Raw genomic sequence first — 17,782 nt, 5'->3', positions numbered from 1 at the left:
CCTACCTGGCCTGGAGCTGGGTCAACCCCCAATCCCCCTGTAATCAGCTTGTGACTTCAAGGAGCTCAGCTTTACTCAGTGCCTCCTGGTCACAGGATGTCAGGGCCTAGAGCTCTGCTCCAGCTCCAACGGTACAGGCATCCAGTTGTCTTCCCCTCCCACCCTAGCTGGCAGAGCTGGGGAGGCCTGGGACAAAGGGGAGGTGTGCAGCATTGGCTTGGGACCTGCAACCTCACCCCTCCCCCACCTCACTCCTGGGCAGAGAGGTGACAAAGCCACTCAGTTTGGTAACCTGCGTCCCAGAATGGTAGAGGTTGAGAAGGCTCCTGGTTGGACCTACGGGCTCAGAGAGGCTGTGTCTAGGCCTGGTCACCAAAACAAACCTCCAGTTGTTACCGGCCTCCGGCCTCCTCCGTGGGAGGCATGGAGTGGAGCCTAAGGCTCTGCCATCCAGCCTCCAGGCCAGGGAGGGAGTAGCTCAATAGCTAATGCATAAACATTGGGGTTTTGCAGTAACGGAGCAGGGCTCCCAGACCTTGAACTCGTGCAGAATGAGGGCAGTGTTCACCCTTTCTAAGACTTCAGCACCACCACCTTGCTGGCTTTTGCCTCCCCAGGGCCTTGGTACCCTGGAAGGGGAGAGAGCTGTCGCCAGACCCCAGCTTATCGAGCCTTTGGCTACTGAGGGCTCTGCTGGACAGGTCATCTGCCCAGAGCGCCTAGCCCAGAGTTCACCCCCACTATTTTGGCACTGGGGAGTGAGGAGGAAAGGGCTCCACCAGAAACAGCTCTACCATTTGACCTCAGACCAGCCACAGCTCCTGTTGGAGCTAATTTCCTCAACTGTAACAAGGATAATACCTACCTCTCTAGGTCAGGTTGCAGGGTTTTTTTTTTTTTTAATTACAGAAGTACTGTAATGGAGCCAACTATAGAGAAGCATGCAAAGTAAGAGAGTAAACATCTTCTCCCAGTTGCAATGGTTTGGTGTTTACCCTCACAGACCTCTTTTTGTGCATGTGTATTTGTGTGCCTGTAAATGGAATTTAGTGTAATTGGATCACACTTTCTACATAGTTCTGTGCAGCCCAGTGCAGCCCATGCTGGTCACCTACCAATACTTGCAGTGTTTCTCTCTGCACATATGAGGAAGTGCCATTATACAAGTTCATTATCTCCTCCTTCCTTACACAAAATGTACATTCTATACGTTGTTTAGTACTTTGCTTTTTTACCTGGCACTCTTTTCATATCAAGTACATACAGATGTGTTGCATTCTTTCCAATAGCTGCATATATTCCATTACAAGATGTCCCACCGTGATTAAGAATTAAGTGATTGTCCTCATCACTTTCTTTCTTCATACCACTCACCACCTGATGTATTTTAGGTACTTATTTTCTACTCTTCCACCCTACCCCCTGCTGCCAGCCCCCAACTAAAATATCAAGTTCCATGAAGCAGGGATTCGGTTGAGTTTATTGCTGAATCCCCATTGACTAGAATAGTGTTGGGAACATGCACTCAGGTATTGTCTTTCCTTAGTAATATAATTTCTTATTCTTAGGAAACCTCTCTTATGGAGAACAGGAGGTCTTAGGGGAAGAGGATTTTTCAAGGTCACACAAGTGGGGTACTTCAACTTGTCTGCTGAGAGTGTTGGGGACCTTTACATATTCCCATGTTCTTATCAAATTACTCTTATCATAGTCAAATTGGTGCCCACCTCTCCACTGAATGGGTACCTCTCTGGGGTGTCAGCTTCTCCAGATGCCCGGGTGCTGACTCAGGGAGTCATTTGTTTGCATTTAACACCTTTTTGGAAGATGATTTGGTTTTGCCTGGAAGGCTTTGAAAAGTCCTGTGCAGCTCGTGTGTTGGGTTTGCACTTGGCAATTCAGAGCACCTGGGAGTGCAGAGATGGGCAAATTTTTTCTGTAATGGGCTAAATTGTAAGTAAATATCATGGGCTCTGTGGGCCATATGGTCTGCTGTTGTAGCACAAAGGCAGCCATAAACAATATAGTCTTCACAAACAAGTATGGCTGTGTTCCAATCAAATGTTATTAATGGTAACTGAAATTTGAATTTTTTTTTTTTTTTTTTTTTTCCGAGCCACACGGCTTGTGGGGTCTTAGTTCCCCAACCAGGGATTGAACCTCAGGCCCACAGCAGTGAAAGCACTGAGTCCTAACCACTGGACTGCCAGGGAACTCCCCTGAAATTTGAGTTTAATACAATTTTCATGTATCACAATATATTAGTCTTCCTTTTTTTTTTTTCCCAGCCACTTAAAAATGTAAAACCCATTCTTAGCTGGCAGGCTGGATTTGGCCACGGACCATAGTTGACCAACCTGGGCTTAGAGCAAAATCTACCCAAGCGACCGAGAGGTTTCTGAGCTTGGGCCTGGGCTGTCCTGGCTCAAACTGGGCAAGGCCCAGCGAGTTGCTGGAATGGAATTTGACCTACATAGGAAGGAAGGAGCAGATAGAAACCGTGCTTCCTTTGGGGACCAGTACCCGGAAGCAGGGGGAGGACGTGAGCAGGAAGGGTTTGGCAGCAGAGACCCCTCAGCTTGAAGCTTCCAGCAGCCGAAGGCCTCCTGATCATCCGCCTTTTCCTCTCTGAGTCTCCCGTTTTCTCATCCGTGAAGTGGGAGCCATCTCTCCCCCAGAGCCTGGTGATGGTGATTAAATCAGGATGTGGATGCAGCCCCTGGCACGTTGCCTAGGGCCTGCCCGGTGCTGCTGGTGCTGATAAAAGCGGCAGCTCCCTCTCCTCTCTGCTTTTGAAGACTGATGAGCACCTTCTGCCTCCAGGGCCACTGCGGGGTGCAGGGGAGGCTCAGCCATGCAGAAGTCCTGACATCACTGGAGGACTTGAAGAAGATGGCTGAGAGGAGTAAATGCCTGAGGTCACCTGAAGGTCAGGCTTCACATGGTTATTACTCTTCTTCTTGAAAAGACCTGACAGGCTGGAAGAGTTCAGAGGGTAAAACGCCTTGTCCAGGAATCCAAAGAACTCAAGTCCCAGAACTGGCTTTTGTTTGCCGAGTATCCTGGGCCCCTACCCTCTGACCTTAGGCTCCCCATCAATCGCATGAGGGTATTACAGCAATTCTGCAGTTTCTTGGGCTTCTTTTTTCATCTCCCAGAATTTTGTTCAAATGAAATCTTAGAAAATTAAAGTAAAAAATAAATAAATAAATAAATAAAAAGGGAGCTGTCATGGATCCCATAAACCCCTGCTCCACCCTGCTTAGAACTGGGGACCACGCAGTTACAAGGTCCTTGTCCCATGCTCCAGTGCACCCAGGGCTACTCAGGAGCTGTGGGAGGAGGAAAGGATGTGAGTGACATCTGGCTCATCCCGCCTCCAGGACCCTCCTCCCGGACCCTCCTCCCACTGGGAGTGACCTACCTCTGAGTGGCGTGGCCACATGCCCTCCCTCCGCCAGTACTGACTGGGAGAGCCCGGAGCCGGAGTGCGTGCCAGGGAGAGGCCCGGCCCACGGACGCAGGTCGAAAGGCCACACACGGTGCTTGGCAAGTTACATGACCTGGCTAGGCCACCCAGCATCCCCGTGTGTGGGAGGAGAGGTTCTGAAGCCAACACCTCATCAGTGGCTTCCTGGGAGAAGGAGAGCTCTAAGTGGGCCTCAGGACCCCCAGAATTGGGATGGGGTGGTGAGGGGTGAGGGCGTGAGAGCCTCCTTGTGCAGGACCCTGAGCCCAAGCACTTGCTGAATTGTGAAGCCTGGGGCACCCCTAGGAGAATCAGGATTTGAACTCGGGTCAGAGGTCTTTCCTCCACAGCCCTGTGGGTTGGGGTGGGGGCCTGGAGAGTGACTTTTAGGCTGTCTCCAGCTCTCAGAGCTGATGTCCCAGTACTCCTCGTGGCTTTGCTACATGGCCGAGTTCGAATCTGTTAGGATGGACACTGTTCTCAGAGAACAGATACACGCAGAGCCAGTTCTGCCCAAAAAGCTAATTTCAGAAGTGACACGTTTGCTTTGTACAAATATTCAGCGCTGCACCCTACTCTGGGCACCCTAGGTGCCATTCTTAAGGAGTTCCCAGTGTGGTGGGTAGACAGCAGATGGGTATTCCCAACTGCTTGGAGCAGAAGCTGGAGACTGTAGAGCACACAGCAAGGGCAAAGGCCTGGAACAGCAAGGGATGTTCTAGGAGGTAGCCCCATCCCCAGGGGTGGTGATGGGCGGCCGTGGTCCCAGATTCTGGACTCTCCCTTGCTCCTCCACCCCTATAAAAGGCTTCCACAAGAAAGCCGTGAGCTGTGGGGCTTGTACCCCTTCTTTAAGGCATCACCAACTAGTCCATCAGCTTGGCACCTACATATATACATGTTGAGTGAATGGACTTCATCACCGCCTTTCAGTTCCAGCCATGGGACTGGTGGGGGCAGATGGCGCCATGGGGACTTCCCATCCCTCCTTGATTCAGCGAACACCTCTCGAGTGAACCCTGCCGGCTCCATGACGCAGAGCTTGACAGCAAGCCTTAAGGGAAGGCACTCTTATCCCCATTTCTTATGTGAAGAAACTGAGACCCAGAGTCAGGGCTACCACATATCCCAACTCCAAGGTGAGGGAAGCAGCTCGATGCCTTTCAGCCTGGGCCTCCTGATTCCAAGTCCTGTCGTGAGCATGCTGGGTGCGGTGGGTGCGGTGGGGGCGAGAGGTGGTGGGTGCCGCTTGCCTACCCAGGAGCGGGGGCCATGCTCCTCCCCTGGATCTAGCATCCAGCCACACTGAGCACCCCGTTAGATCCGGCCTTGCAGGGCCCCCCCCTTCTTCCCCCTGCACGTACTGTTCTGTCTACCTGGAATGCAGTCTTGCCACCGCTTCTCCACTTGGCAGACTCCCTGCATGTCCTTCACGGCCCAACTCCAGTATCAACTCCCAGGAACCCACCTTTGATTGACTGTCCCAGGCAAAATTACAAGTCTGTCCCTGCAGGGCTCCCGCAGTGCCCCGGTTGAAGCTCAGACCACACCTAGCCTCCCCTTCCCAATGGACCTGATGCCTCTTCCTTGATATCAGGACCGGGGCCCGGGGCACGAGTCACTGAGCCTTTTAGTAGGTCCTGATGCAGCAGCCTGCCTGGGTGGATGTGGATATAACCCAGCGGGTGGGTAGGCAGGTTTTCTAAAGCAGAGTTTGACCTTGACCTGCCAAGTGGCAAAGTCCAGCAGAGGGCTTTGTCCTTGGGTCCCAGCAGCCCCTGCTCTCAGAGGCACAGCTGCTCAGCAGGGCCCCAAGACTGACTTCAGAGGCCCAGAGACCCCTGGCACACCAGAGCCAGACTGGAGACAGGACTGTAGTAATAGTACTGCCCCCCAGCAGAGCCCTTTCTGCGAGGGCATTCATGCAAGGGCACGATTTTTACCAGATCCGCATATCATCTGTATCATTTTTCACTTCTATTTTTATTTAAATTGCTGTGTTCTAAATAATATGAAACCACAGGGCTTGTAAAAAATATTTTGAATAGGTGATACATTCATGTGGTTCAAAATTCAAAAATGTACAAAGGGATATAAAATTAAAATTCTCCCTTCTACCCTGCCTCTGCCACCCAGATCCCCAAGGTACACTGTTACCTTTCTTGTGCATTCTTTTAAGGAAGTAGATGTGTATATTCTCCCCCCATCCTAGCTTTTTTTTTCCCCCCACACAAAAGGTAGCATACAACACACTGTTCTGAAGCTTTGCTTTTTACTTAATATAACTTGGGGAGTATGCCAAATCAGTACCTAAAGAGCTTTCTTTGTTAAGTACTCCATTGTATAGTTATGCCACATTTTTTCAAATCATAGGTTTGCATTGCTAGTTTTATATTTATTCGAGTGTGTACTAGAAAAATATATACCTTGTATACCATTAGTATCAGACGATGGCCAACCTCAAAGCCAACCCTGAGCTGTGACGCCTGTGACTCACCAGGCAGAAAGCCCCCACATGGGGGTTCAACAGCCGCTGTCGTGCCGTCCTTGTGACATCCTCTTACTTAATCCCAGTGGTCACCCGAGGAGTTGGGCTTGGCCGGGGCCCACCAGAGGAGGTCTGTCAGGTGCTCACCACCCACTCGGAACCAACAGCGTTGGGTCTGAAGGCTCCCTAAGGAGTTGAGAGGGAGGCTCTGAGGGGTGCTGGGCAGGGTGGGCCGGGACAGACAGGATTTACAGGGAGTGCAGCCCGCTGGGAGGAAAGCCGCAGCGTCTAGGATGAATGTCCAGAGTTTGGCCAGGAAGGAGCCCATGGGAAGGGAGGATCCAGCTCTCCCTTGACAAGGAATGGGCTCTGAACTCCTGCTGGCTGAAACCTTCCTCTTAGCCTCTGAAGTGAGAACCTTAGCTTTCGCAATCGTTGGCCTGAGGCTTCTAGAGAATGAAAAGACCATACTAGGAATGTGTCTGATTAACAGCTAAGCCCAGCGCTATCTGTGAGGATCTTGAAGTCAGGGCTGCTTCTGGGTTCCAGGGGTGGGGGTGGGGGTGGGGGGGAGACCAAGGCCATCACCAAGCTGAGGCTCTCCCCTCCACAGGTAGGTGCAGCTCAGGATCTGTGCCTACACCCCTCCCCTCCAGTGCCCAGCCCGGTGTGGTGCACCTGGTGAATGCCCGCCCGTCATTTCTCTGGCATCCCTCCCCCCAGGCCCCGTTCTTTCGGTCAGTTAAGGGCCTGCCTTAACTGTCATACATCTTGGCTTCTTCATTTTAAAAGAAAACAAAAGTCCTCTCCCTAGCAAGGCACGTTGCTCTCCCTGGGCCCTCCTGCCTGCTGGCCTCCTCCCTTCCTGCTGCCTCCGGCCCTTGGCTTCCAGGAGACAGAATCCCACTGCCCTTTTTCTCCCCCAGCCCTTTGCCCATTGGAAACACCTTGACCCAGCACTCTTACTCGCCTTGTGTCGTGTACTTTTCCAAAGCACATTCCTGGCTGCTATGTCATCTGTGTCCTGACAACCCTGGGAAGCTCGTGGTCTGGGGATGGTTGCCCCGAGCTTCAGCCTGGCTCTCTGCAGACCCCTGAGTGAGCTGGAACTTGTCTCTGCCTCAGTATCTGCCCTGTGAATGGAGGCGAGGGTTTGCAGACAAGCAAACAGACGGTCCGGGAGGAGTGGGGAAGGGGACTCACCTGCTGGAATTCACAGAGCAAGGAGGCAGATGGGCTGGAATTAGAAGCCAGCATCTTGGGCTCCAAATCCAGGGCACTTCGCCCATCTATGCCGCTCCTCCCACGTAATTTGGCCCCCCTTGCATTGGTTCCTGGGCCTCCCAGTCAGAGAGTCTGGAGCCACCTCAACCCCAGGCACGGCTTCAACAGGGGAATGAGACCCCAGAGACTGCCAAGCCCTGGCTACAGAGAGGGGGAAGACCCTAATTACCCTCTCTCCCCAGGAATGAGTCTGGCCAGCCCAGTGTCTAGAAGTTGGCAGGGCTGGTTTGGGCACCTGAGGTCGGGAAGTGGCCAGGTTTCTTCAGAGAAGGGCTGGTGTGGTGCCAGGAGTCAGGCAAGCTATCTGAACAAGGGAACCTGCCAGCCCAGGCCCTGCCCTCTAGTAACCTGGGCCTGACGTGCCTCTAACAGTGTGGGGTTTTCTCTCTGCAGAAGCTGACGGGCCGCCTCATGCTGGCTGTGGGAGGGGCAGTGCTCGGCTCCCTGCAGTTTGGCTACAACACTGGAGTCATCAATGCCCCCCAGAAGGTGAGTGCTGTGCCGTCCTAGGCTTCTCGAGACCAGAGGGCTCTGCTGTGCACCCCTGCCCCCATCACACACACACACACACACACACACACACACACACACACGCTCACCCTGCCTCTTGGATGTTGCAGTCATTTACATCAACTCACCATCTGCCTTACCAGCCAATATTCTGGCCCTGAACGGGTTAGAGACTCTTAGCTTTGGCCTTGGAATCTTGGGGCCCACAGAACCATGGGATCTTTATAGGTCATCTCGACCAACCTCCCACCCGACACAAACATTTGTAAAAATTGAAGCCGTGTTCGGTGTAGTGATGCTGCATTCGTGCGGCCCTCTGGGGCTACAGAGGGCTTCCGTGGTGCTTTTCTCACCTGCTGCTCACACCGAGCCCTAAGGCAGGCAGGCAGCTGTGCCCACTCCTACCCTGCAGGTGCGGGGAATGGCCAGAACCTGCCCAGCATGACCAGCTAGTCAGGGATGGAGCTGGTATGCGACAGCAGTCTGCCTTGGCGCCCTCCCTGCCAGGTGGTCCCCGAGCCCGTGCTCTCACCCATCCACACGCAGCACACTCCCTTGTAAGGGAGCCCATTCTAGGCTGAAACTGCCTGTCTCCCTGGAGGCCCCGGGCCAGGCAAAGCAAAAACAGCGTCTTGCCCTAGGGAACTGGAGGGGTGCAAGTGTGCGCTTATTCCCTTCCCCCCACAGCACAACCCAGATCTGTCCTCACGTGTTCACCTGAGTGTCGGGACTGGGAGGGGTCCCGGTGAGTGCCTCCAGCGTAGCCAGCCCACAGCTCTGGGGAGGAGAGAAGAGGACGGGGGCAGGAAAGGAGACTGTAACGAGTCCCTCCTCTACGCCAGGCCTGTTGTGTACATTCATAAGGTCGGGCGGTGATTTCCATTTTATACACCCGAAAACCGAGGCCCAGGGCAGGTGAAATGACCAATGGGCTCAAGGTCACATAGCTAGGGGATGGTGGAGTCAGAAGCCAAACTCTGTTGTTTACACAACCTCAGGCTGTCTTCCGGACCAGCCACCTGGTCATTTTAAAAGTCTGTACCTTCCCGGGCAGGACAAAATGAGAGTGGACCGTCCTGTCAAGGCCACATTCATGGTCCAGACAGGTGAGGCCAGGAAGTGAGTGTGGCTGCTTTCCGAGGATTGGGGCCTGTCTGGGGGAGCTGGGCCTCCTCCAAATAGGCGGAGGGTGGCCGTGGGGGCCACGCCCAATGCTGGGGAGCAGGTCACCAGAGCGGCCAGGCCTGCTGAGTCATGCTCAGCTGCAGCGGACGTGACGGGGCTTTTCCAAGCTTGTGGGAAATGGCGACCGTGGGCCCATGCTTGAAACAGTTCCAAGCCCTGCTTTCGCTAAGTGCTCTGAGCAGATCTTGCCAAGGTGTGTGCCTTGGAGCTGGCTCCCTTTGGGAATCCTTACAGATGCAAAGTGTGTACAGTCTTAGAGAGAGGTTGAGTTCTCCACTTGATTGCACGTCAGTAAGTGTCCCCTGACACTTACAGAATCTGACCTCATTGGTCTGGGATGCTGTCTGGGCATCAAATTTTTAAAGCTCCCCAATTGATTCTAATGTGCAGTCAAAAGATGAGAAGCACTGGATTAAGTGATCACAGTCAGGGGTGATCACTTGACTGTGATCACATAGTGAGTTACGCACGGTGACAGAACTAGGACTCTAAGAACAGAATAGAGGTGTTTTCCAGAAACAGAACGGGGTTGTGGTAAGCAGGGGCCCACAGGTGGGGATAAAATGCCCAGAGGAAAGAAAGTCTGTGTGTCACTAGGGTAAATGGGAGGAGGGAGAAGGAAGGGCGACGAGGTAAGCCAGAAGCTGCCCACAAAGGGCTCTTGTGGTCGGTAGTTTCATCTGCAGAATCTCCAGCCACTGGCAGGGCATGGCACGGCGAGAATGGGCACGTGGGCACCAATGCGTAGGCCGAGCTGGGGAGTGTGGACTTCAGAATGAGGACAGTAGGGCCCCGTCGAAGAGGATAGATAGGATCAGATTTGCATTTTGGGGAAATGATTCAGGCGTCTGGTGCAGTGGGATGGGTCTGAGAATGTGAAACTAGAGACAGGGAAATAGTGAGAAGGCTGCTGTTGTAATAGGGGTAGAAAAACCAACACTGAGTAGGAAGAATGGGCAGGAGCTGGTCATCAGTTCAGCCTGAGGATGAGAGAGCAGGGTTTAAAACTGGCTTCTAGGTTTCTGGCTTGGGCGACGTGGGGTCTGGAGGAGGAGCAGGGAGGTGCCATGGGATATGCAGGAACTGAGGTTTGGTGACACAGCGGATAAGCACTTGGACACGGGGGTCTGTTTCTTTGGAGGGTAGTCAGCGGGAGAAGACCGATAGGTTGGTCACCGGTATCCATAGTGATAGAGAAGGATCTCCCAGAGGAACTGCAGAGTAGTAAAAAGAGAAGTAAGGGTCAAGCCCTGGAGAGCACACCCACTGACAGAAGATCCTGGGAAGGAGGAGGAGAGCTGGCATCTCTACGCCAGGAGACAAGACCCTTCTGAGCCAGAGGAAGAATGGAAGCGCCTGAGGATGAGCGTCCATGGCCATGTCCTTCGTCCCTAGAGCAGTGCCCGCCCATAGGAACAGGCACTCGGATGTGGACGGAGTGAAGCGATGCTATCCGGTGCTCCGGAGGCTGACCTGGGCAGATCAGCTCCATACTGCCGAAGGCAAAAGACCCTCCGGTGACCCTGCCGTGGCAAAGGCTGTCCAAGTGGAGTCCTGTGGGTAGAGACCTCCCTGCAGTGGGTTGAACAGGGAGATGGGGGAGAGCAAAGACAGCCCTTCCAAGGGACTCGGTAGAAAAGGAAGAAAGAAGGGTGGTCGCCAGAGGGGTTGTCTGGCTAAGGTTTTTTTTAATACGAAGACTTCATTTTTTTTTTTTTTTTTTTTGAAGACTTCATTTTTAAATGGGTTGTAAGGAATCAGCAGAGGAGGAGAGGGTGAAGATAAGGAGTGGGGGTGGTCCTTCAGGAGGCCAGTGGTGGTGGAGCAGAGGCAAAGGGGTTGCATTTGGCCGGAAGGGACTAAGACACTTCCAAGGGTGCAGATGTGGACAAACCCAGAGTGTTCTCTAATTCTTGGGACCTCCCATCTAATCAGAAACAGGCGAAAGGTGAGAATTACAGCGGAAGATGGGCGGGGCAGCGGGCAGCGGTTCCGGGCAGCACAGAGGGCCCAGCGGTAAACATTTATAGGAGCATTTGCGGGCACCTGTCCAAAGGTCACCTGGGCAGCCGGCCTCTGAGGACTGAGGCGAGAGACCTGCGTGGCATTTCCGGGGGCGCGCGCTCAGGCACTCCGCCTGTTTACTCTTGTACTTTACAGACACTTCTCATAAGCCTGGCCGTAGTTTTTCCAACCGGGAAAAAACGTGATAAACTTAACATGTGAAGAGGGGAGAGGACAACACTAGAGGAAGAGATGAAAGCGGGTCTCAGAGCCAACGGCCGTGCCTCAGGAGGCACCAAAGCCATTGTCCTGGGACGGCCCAGTGATTGTGCCAACACCTTCACTCATCGTGGACTGTGCCAGGCACTGCCCTAGATGGTGGAGAGGGATAGAGCCGAGAACGCAGCAGGCTCACCCTGGCCCTCAGGGAGCTGCCTGACACATGGTCAGAGCTGGGCCCTGTCCCTGCCCTCCAGAGATTCAACCATCCAGAGTGCAGGGGCGGGGTGGGGAGGGGAGACCCCTTGGGAAAAGCCACAGTATTATTAACGGAGGGCTTCCCGGTGCTATGGGAACGAAGAGAAAGGAATGACTAATGCTGGAGGTAGGGCTGATGGGAGAGACAGAAAGGGCTTTGCGAAGGAGTTAGCAGCTGTGCTAGACCTTCGAGGGCAAATCAGTCCCAGAGGGAAGGAGGGGCAGGTATCCCAGGCAATAGGAAAGGCTTGTGCAGAGATGCGGTGGCATGAAGTGTTCCACTGATGGGGAATTGCTAACGGCCCACACCGACCAGGCCGACCCCCCTTGTCTGTCTAGAGGCACTTCCCTTAGGAAACTGCACTGCACTGGCCACGTTGGCCTGCTTGCCAATGGAGACTTTGCCCCACTAGAGGTGAGGGTGCCAGTACTGCTGTTAATTACCGGAAACTTGGTCTCCTCCATAAAACAGGCCCCAAAGGGCTTCCTCTTGGAAGTGGTTAATTAATCATAACATTATCTTAAATGTTTACAAAGCACCTCCTAATAAGTTACCTCCTCACAGCAGCCCCACAAGGTGGGTAGGGCCGGGGTTATCTTCCCCCTCATAAAGGAGGCACCGAGGCTGGGAAAGGTCACCTGGAGAGAGAGGCTTAGTTACAGATGGACGCCAGGCCTGATGGACGTCACGCCTGATGACGACATCCCTGCCAGGCCTCCGGCCTCTCCAGGGGAGGAGGGGAGCCCAGCCACACAGAGAGCACATAAATGAGCAAGGGCATCCTGACCATCATACTGAGTGGAGAGAACTACCTCTCCCCTCCCCAAATGGCTGAGCTGCCAACAGAGGTGACTAAAGGCCATTGAGGAACCATGAGTTACTGGCCAAGGGACAGTGTCAGGCATGTCTGAGGGATCCTCAGAAACCAGACCGCTTGGGCTGGAAGGGGCCTGACAGTCCGCTGGCTCAACGTTCCTTGTTTGCCAAAGGAAGAACTTGGTCTAGAGAGCAGGCGAGGTCTGCCCAGGACGACCTGCTTGGTGAGTGAAAGTACTGGAGGCAAGACGGGCTTCCCAGCCCAGGCTCCAGGCAGCCTCTCCTTATCTCTGCCTAGATCCAAAGAGCTCTGGGCCCCCTCTCCCCTTCGCCCATCTCCGCTTATACGGACTCTCACAGCTTACAGCTCACTTGTCACGTGCCAGGCATTGTTCCAAATGCATCAGAAACAATAATTCAATTGTTCCATATAATATAACCCCATTAGGGAGACACTATAATCCCTGTTTTATAAGAAACTAGGGCACAGAGATGTTAAGCAATTAAACCAAGGACACACAGCTAGTAAGTGGCAGAGCTGGGATTTAAATCCAGGGAGTCTGGCTCCAGTCTGCGTCCTTGACCACCACAGAAGAAATGGCAGTTACACTTACAGGCACCGAAACACCCTTTTACATGCCAACAACTGCTACCCTGCTGCTCTCTCCTGCTCTTACTTCAAGCTGAGTCACGCACAGACATCTCAGTTTCCCACACACAGTTGCACAGCCTCTTACACCACAACACCCTGCCACAGCTCTGTCATCTCTTAAGCCTTTCCGGTTCATGGCCTGTTTATCAATTAGTGACAAAGCTTTCTGCCTCCAGCCCTGTGCTGGGACCCAGATGAACCAGACTGTCCCCCTGTTGGAGTTTAGTCTAGAGGGAGCACACAGTGCCTCATAGTTAGCTGTCCGGGGCGGTGATGGAAACACAGACAGGCTGGTGTAAGCCCACGAGGGGGAGGGAGAGGGTACCTGGCCCATAGAGGAGGGTTTTTTCCAACACCATAGACATTTGTGGACAGATAGTTCCTTGGCATTACGGAGGCTGTCCCATGCATTGTAGGATGTTTAGCAGCATCCCTGGCCTCTACCCCTGCCAGTGTAATGACCAAAAATGCCTCCAGACACGGGGGGGGAGCAAATTGTCCCCGTTTGGGAACCACTGCAGTAATGAAGAGGAGGTTATGAAGGCTCTCCAGAGGAGGGATGGCTCTGGAAAGCGACCAACAGCTCACCAGGCAGGTGGCGAAGCAGCAGCAAAGCGAAGGTGCAGAGGTGTGGGGTGCCCAGGCAGCGTGGGGGCGTCGCCATGTGGGGTGGGAAGAGACACTTCATCCTGAGGGTGGTGGGGAGACAAGAAAAGCTGTGAGCAGGGGAAATGAAGATTCTTCTGTTTGCAGGGGAGACCCCAGAGGCCAGGGACCAGTGAGAAGGTCAGAGCAAAGGCTTGGAGAGAAGCCATATCAGGGCTCTTCCAGAAAAGCAGCCAAAGCAGCCAGGGTGGTCCGATCATCTGCTCTGGGGTTGGGGCCCAGCTTCTAGCTCCATCTGGCTGCCTGGGCCTCTTCACCAGGCCCCAGGGAGAGGCCCTGAGGAACCCAGAAGTTATCTGTCCAGCCCCACCTGTAGCATCTGTCTCTGAACTCCCAGCTGACCCTGGGGCGTGGCTGAGTTGCTATGGAGACATACCATCTGGGCTGAGGGGCGGGGGCAGCCCCAGCTGTGGGGGAGGGGTAGGTAGGGAACAGGAAATAGGGGTCAAAGCCAGGCTGAGGGGCTGAACTGGATAAGCTAGCCCTTACTTCCTCCCGACTGGACCTCAAAGCTTGGGCGGCTGTTTAACCCCTTCATCCCCACAGTATATCTAAGAGAGAGAAGAAAGGGTTGAGAGAGAGCTGATTCCCTCTCAGGATGATCTAGAACAGGGGGCCCCAACCCCTGGGCCAGGGACCGGTACTGGGCGACGTTTCATCAGCCGCTCCCCACCGCTCGCGTTGCCGCCTGAACCACGCCCGCCGCCACGCCCGGTCCGTGGAAAAACCGTCTTCCACGAAACCGGCCCCTGGTGCCAAAAAGGTTGGGGACAGCTGATCTAGGAGACCAGGCCTCTCCAGGGAAGATGTGGAGAGCAGCCAGAAATTTGAAAACATATACCCCTTCTCTTGGCAGTGGTCTGGAATTCTAGAACACGGGTTGGCAGGGGGACCAAATCTAGCCAGCAGCCTGTTTTTGTATGGCCTATGAGCCAAGAATGGCTTTTACGTGTTTAAAAGGGTGGTTGGGGGAGGGAAGGGAAGAAAAATAAGCAACAGAGGCCATATGTCGTCAGCAAACTCTAATATTTTCTATCTAGCCTTTTACATAAATTGTTTATATCAATCCCTGATCCAAACTTTGACTTGTATGCTCCCTGCTGACAGGGGACTCACTACCTGTAACATGGGTCATCTCATCCTCTGACGCCTAGAAAGCTCTTCTTTCCCCTGAGCTGAAGTCTGTGCCCTGGGGCTCTGCAGACCTGCTGGGTCCCTCAGCCTGGGGCAGCCAGCACGGTCTGAAGATAGAGCTTTACTCCCCAAGGCAAGCCTCTAGTTCCTTCAGGTTCTTTCTTGTACTATACATTCCTAGGTTAATGCTTTGTCTTGCAGTAATTTAAAAATGGAAAACTCTGGGCTTCCCTGGTGGCGCAGTGGTTGAGAGTCTGCCTGCCAATGCAGGGGACACGGGTTCGCGCCCTGGTCTGGGAAGATCCCACATGCCGCGGAGCAACTGGGCCCGTGAGCCACAATTACTGAGCCTGCGCGTCTGGAGGCTGTGCTCCGCAACAGGAGAGGCCGCGACAGTGAGGGGCCCGCGCACCGCGATGAAGAGTGGCCCCCGCTTGCCACAACTAGAAGAAAGCCCTCGCACAGAAACGAAGACCCAACACGGCCATAAATAAATAAATTTTAAAAAAAGAAGAAGAAATCAAGGCACAGTTATATAAGTTTAAAAAAAAAAAAAAATGGAAAACTCTGTCCTTAATGTTCCTCTCAAGGAGATGGCTTCTCTTCTTGAGAGAACAGTGACACAAGGAACAGCTTACTCCATGTGCCAGGCAGTGGGCTCCGCCTCACACCCAGAGCCTCACTACAGACGCTGCCCTGACACAGAGGAAGTCAGAACTTCCGCTCTAGACAGGCAGACGTGTGGTCCTTCAGCCACAGTTACCCAGGCAGGGAAGGGAGGGGGGATGACAGACATGACCCAAGCCTCTCCCCACCCTCACCCGCAGGAGAACTGCTGGGATGAGGAATGGTTTTTTACTGGAAACCAGTCAGTCCAAGGGATGGCAGCTGCCCAGGGCCATCCTGCTTCTCCATGCTGGCCCCTACAGTGTCGTCAAGTGAGCCTCTGCCCTCTAGGTTCAATGAGGGGATGCTTGGACAGAGAGCTCTAATAGCCCCTCAACTTCCAACAGCCTGATGCCATGGCTGACCAGGACCTGCCCCAGCATGCATGCACTCACACCGACCCTTGGCAGGGAGAGGGGTTGGGAATGGGCTGGGAAGGAAGCAGAGACAAACGGAGGGCTGAGCCTGGTCCACTCGATGTCCAGGGCTCGACTGCCAAGTCAGGGAATAATGGTGGGAATGGGAATCTGGCTTCGGTGGATGGGAGGAGTCCGGAGCAGAATCCAGGTGAGACCTCGGGCAGGTGCTGCGTGAGTAGAGAGGAGGACTGATTAGGAGGTAGAATTTTATGGACAGGACCTGGTGAGTGACTGCATGTGGGGCAGTGGCAGGATCAAGGGTAGCTCCCAGGCTTGTAACCAGAATGTGAGGAAAGAGCATTCAGAAGAAGCATGTGTGAGGCCTCGCCTCAAACATGAGCCGGGGCTGCGGAGGCTGCCAGGAAGCTCGCTGTGGAGACTGGGCCTGTGGGATCCTGTTAAAGGAGCAGAGCAGTAAGGCGGCTCTTCTTCCATGACAGGCACCCAGCCGCTGCTGGATGATGCTCAAGGCGGCGGCTGGGTGGAAGAAGTGACCCCAGAACTTCTCCCCACGCAGGGTTCTCCTGTTCTCCAGGGACCCACCGCCTTTCCTGGGCCAAGGGCCAGCTTCACCCCCCACATAGGGCATGGACCCGAGGGGAGAGGACAGAGAGCCCACACACCGCCCGCAGGAAAGGAAAACCACGCTTAGCTTCTTCCCACAAATCTCAAGCACCAGATCAAGAGGGAGGAACCCAGCGGGCAACCTCGGCTTGGCCAGGAAGTGCTGCTGCGGGGTGAAGAGGATGAGCCTGGGGCCAAGGTGGAGGGTGCTGGCTGCTCACCGTCCCTCAACCCCATAAAGTGGTCTAAGCAGCAAGGGGCTCAGGAGCCATAAAGGAGCTAGCCGTGGCCAGGGTTTGGCCCCTCTGACTTGTTACCACATGCAGGAGACTTAACTGGGGAGGATCTGGTAACACCTCACTTACACATGGTTCTTCAACATCTCCAGCCGGATCCCAAGGAGAGGGTTAAAGACCTCAGCCTCACACCCTTAAACCCATTTAGGTAGTAAGCACTTACTACCTAAATACTACACGTATTGGCTCTGCGTACAATTCAGACAAGTTCCATTAGCTGACTTGGCAAATTTTAAAACGAGATGTGGAGAGTTCTGTGAGACAAGCATCTGAAACACAAGGGGCAGGGGGTGAGCCTGAGAACTACAGCATGCAAAAATTAAGTGTCATCTGGGGCAAACACCTCTCCTTGCCCCTGCAGAGAGCCCCAAGGACATCAGTGCCCCGGAGCCCTGCTTGTAGGTCTGGTTGCTCAGAGCGGCAGTGTGAGGCACAGGAGGGAGAAAGATTTCCAGCCAGATGATGGGCCCTCCAAGGGGTGAGGGCCATTTATCTGGGCAGTTCCCTTATCCAGGACAGCTTGCTCTCTGCAGAGCCTGATAAGTGGAGCATTACTGTTCCCAGCCAGTCCTCCTCTGGGGTTGGTTTTGTCCCGTGAAGAACACAAGCACTTTGTGTTTGTTTTGTTGAAATCTGCCTTCTCTGCCCATGGCAGAAGCAAGGGCGGCTAGGAGGGAAGCCTAAGCCCCTTTCATTGCCTCCTCCATCCACTTGCTAGGCACCCCTGCAGCAGCTCTGGGACGGGCCCTGGGGTGAATCCACTGGGGTCCCTGCCCTCAGGGAGGACAGACTCTTGGGACCCTCTGAGCTGGATCTCAAAAGGTTTCAGCGTGGTAAGGCAGGTGGGCCCTCCAGGAGGAGTAACCGTGGAAGTGGGGGAAAGGGTGCATAGGGCAAAGGTAGAGATGCTGGGAGGTGGGGAGGTGGGACTGATATCTGGCAGGAGCCTTGACTTTGAATTATGGGACGCAGGCTCTGTTAGCCTTTGTCAGTGGCCTGCACTGCCCTTGGGTCAGTACCGGAACGTGGTGGGGTCCCTCAGCTCAGTGGTGGTACCAAGCACCATGTGAGCACTGCCAAGGGTACTTCATTAACTCCCCGCAACACTATGAAGTGGATATTGCTAATGTCATTCGAGATGAAATCATTTG

At 53.9% G+C, this 17,782-nt stretch overlaps 2 protein-coding genes across 2 annotated transcripts in view; one reads left to right on the top strand and one right to left on the bottom strand.

Annotated features, from left to right (window-relative positions):
• ZNF691 (zinc finger protein 691) overlaps positions 1-17,782 on the bottom strand; it is a 79,911-nt gene that overhangs the window by 1,605 nt on the left and 60,524 nt on the right. Inside the window, exon 5 of the transcript XR_005021565.1 lies at positions 13,475-13,575. The gene's annotated coding sequence lies outside the window, so the exon portion shown is untranslated. The remainder of the gene's footprint in view (positions 1-13,474; positions 13,576-17,782) is intronic.
• Positions 1-17,782, top strand: part of SLC2A1 (solute carrier family 2 member 1) — a 28,625-nt gene that overhangs the window by 4,130 nt on the left and 6,713 nt on the right. Inside the window, exon 2 of the mRNA XM_036866805.1 lies at positions 7,635-7,730. Coding sequence (XP_036722700.1) covers positions 7,635-7,730 — 96 coding nt within the window. The remainder of the gene's footprint in view (positions 1-7,634; positions 7,731-17,782) is intronic.

The sequence above is a fragment of the Balaenoptera musculus genome, chromosome 1, assembly GCF_009873245.2.
Source record: "Balaenoptera musculus isolate JJ_BM4_2016_0621 chromosome 1, mBalMus1.pri.v3, whole genome shotgun sequence".
In the NCBI taxonomy this organism is placed as follows: domain Eukaryota; kingdom Metazoa; phylum Chordata; class Mammalia; order Artiodactyla; family Balaenopteridae; genus Balaenoptera; species Balaenoptera musculus.
This window is presented reverse-complemented; position numbering and strand designations above follow the sequence as displayed.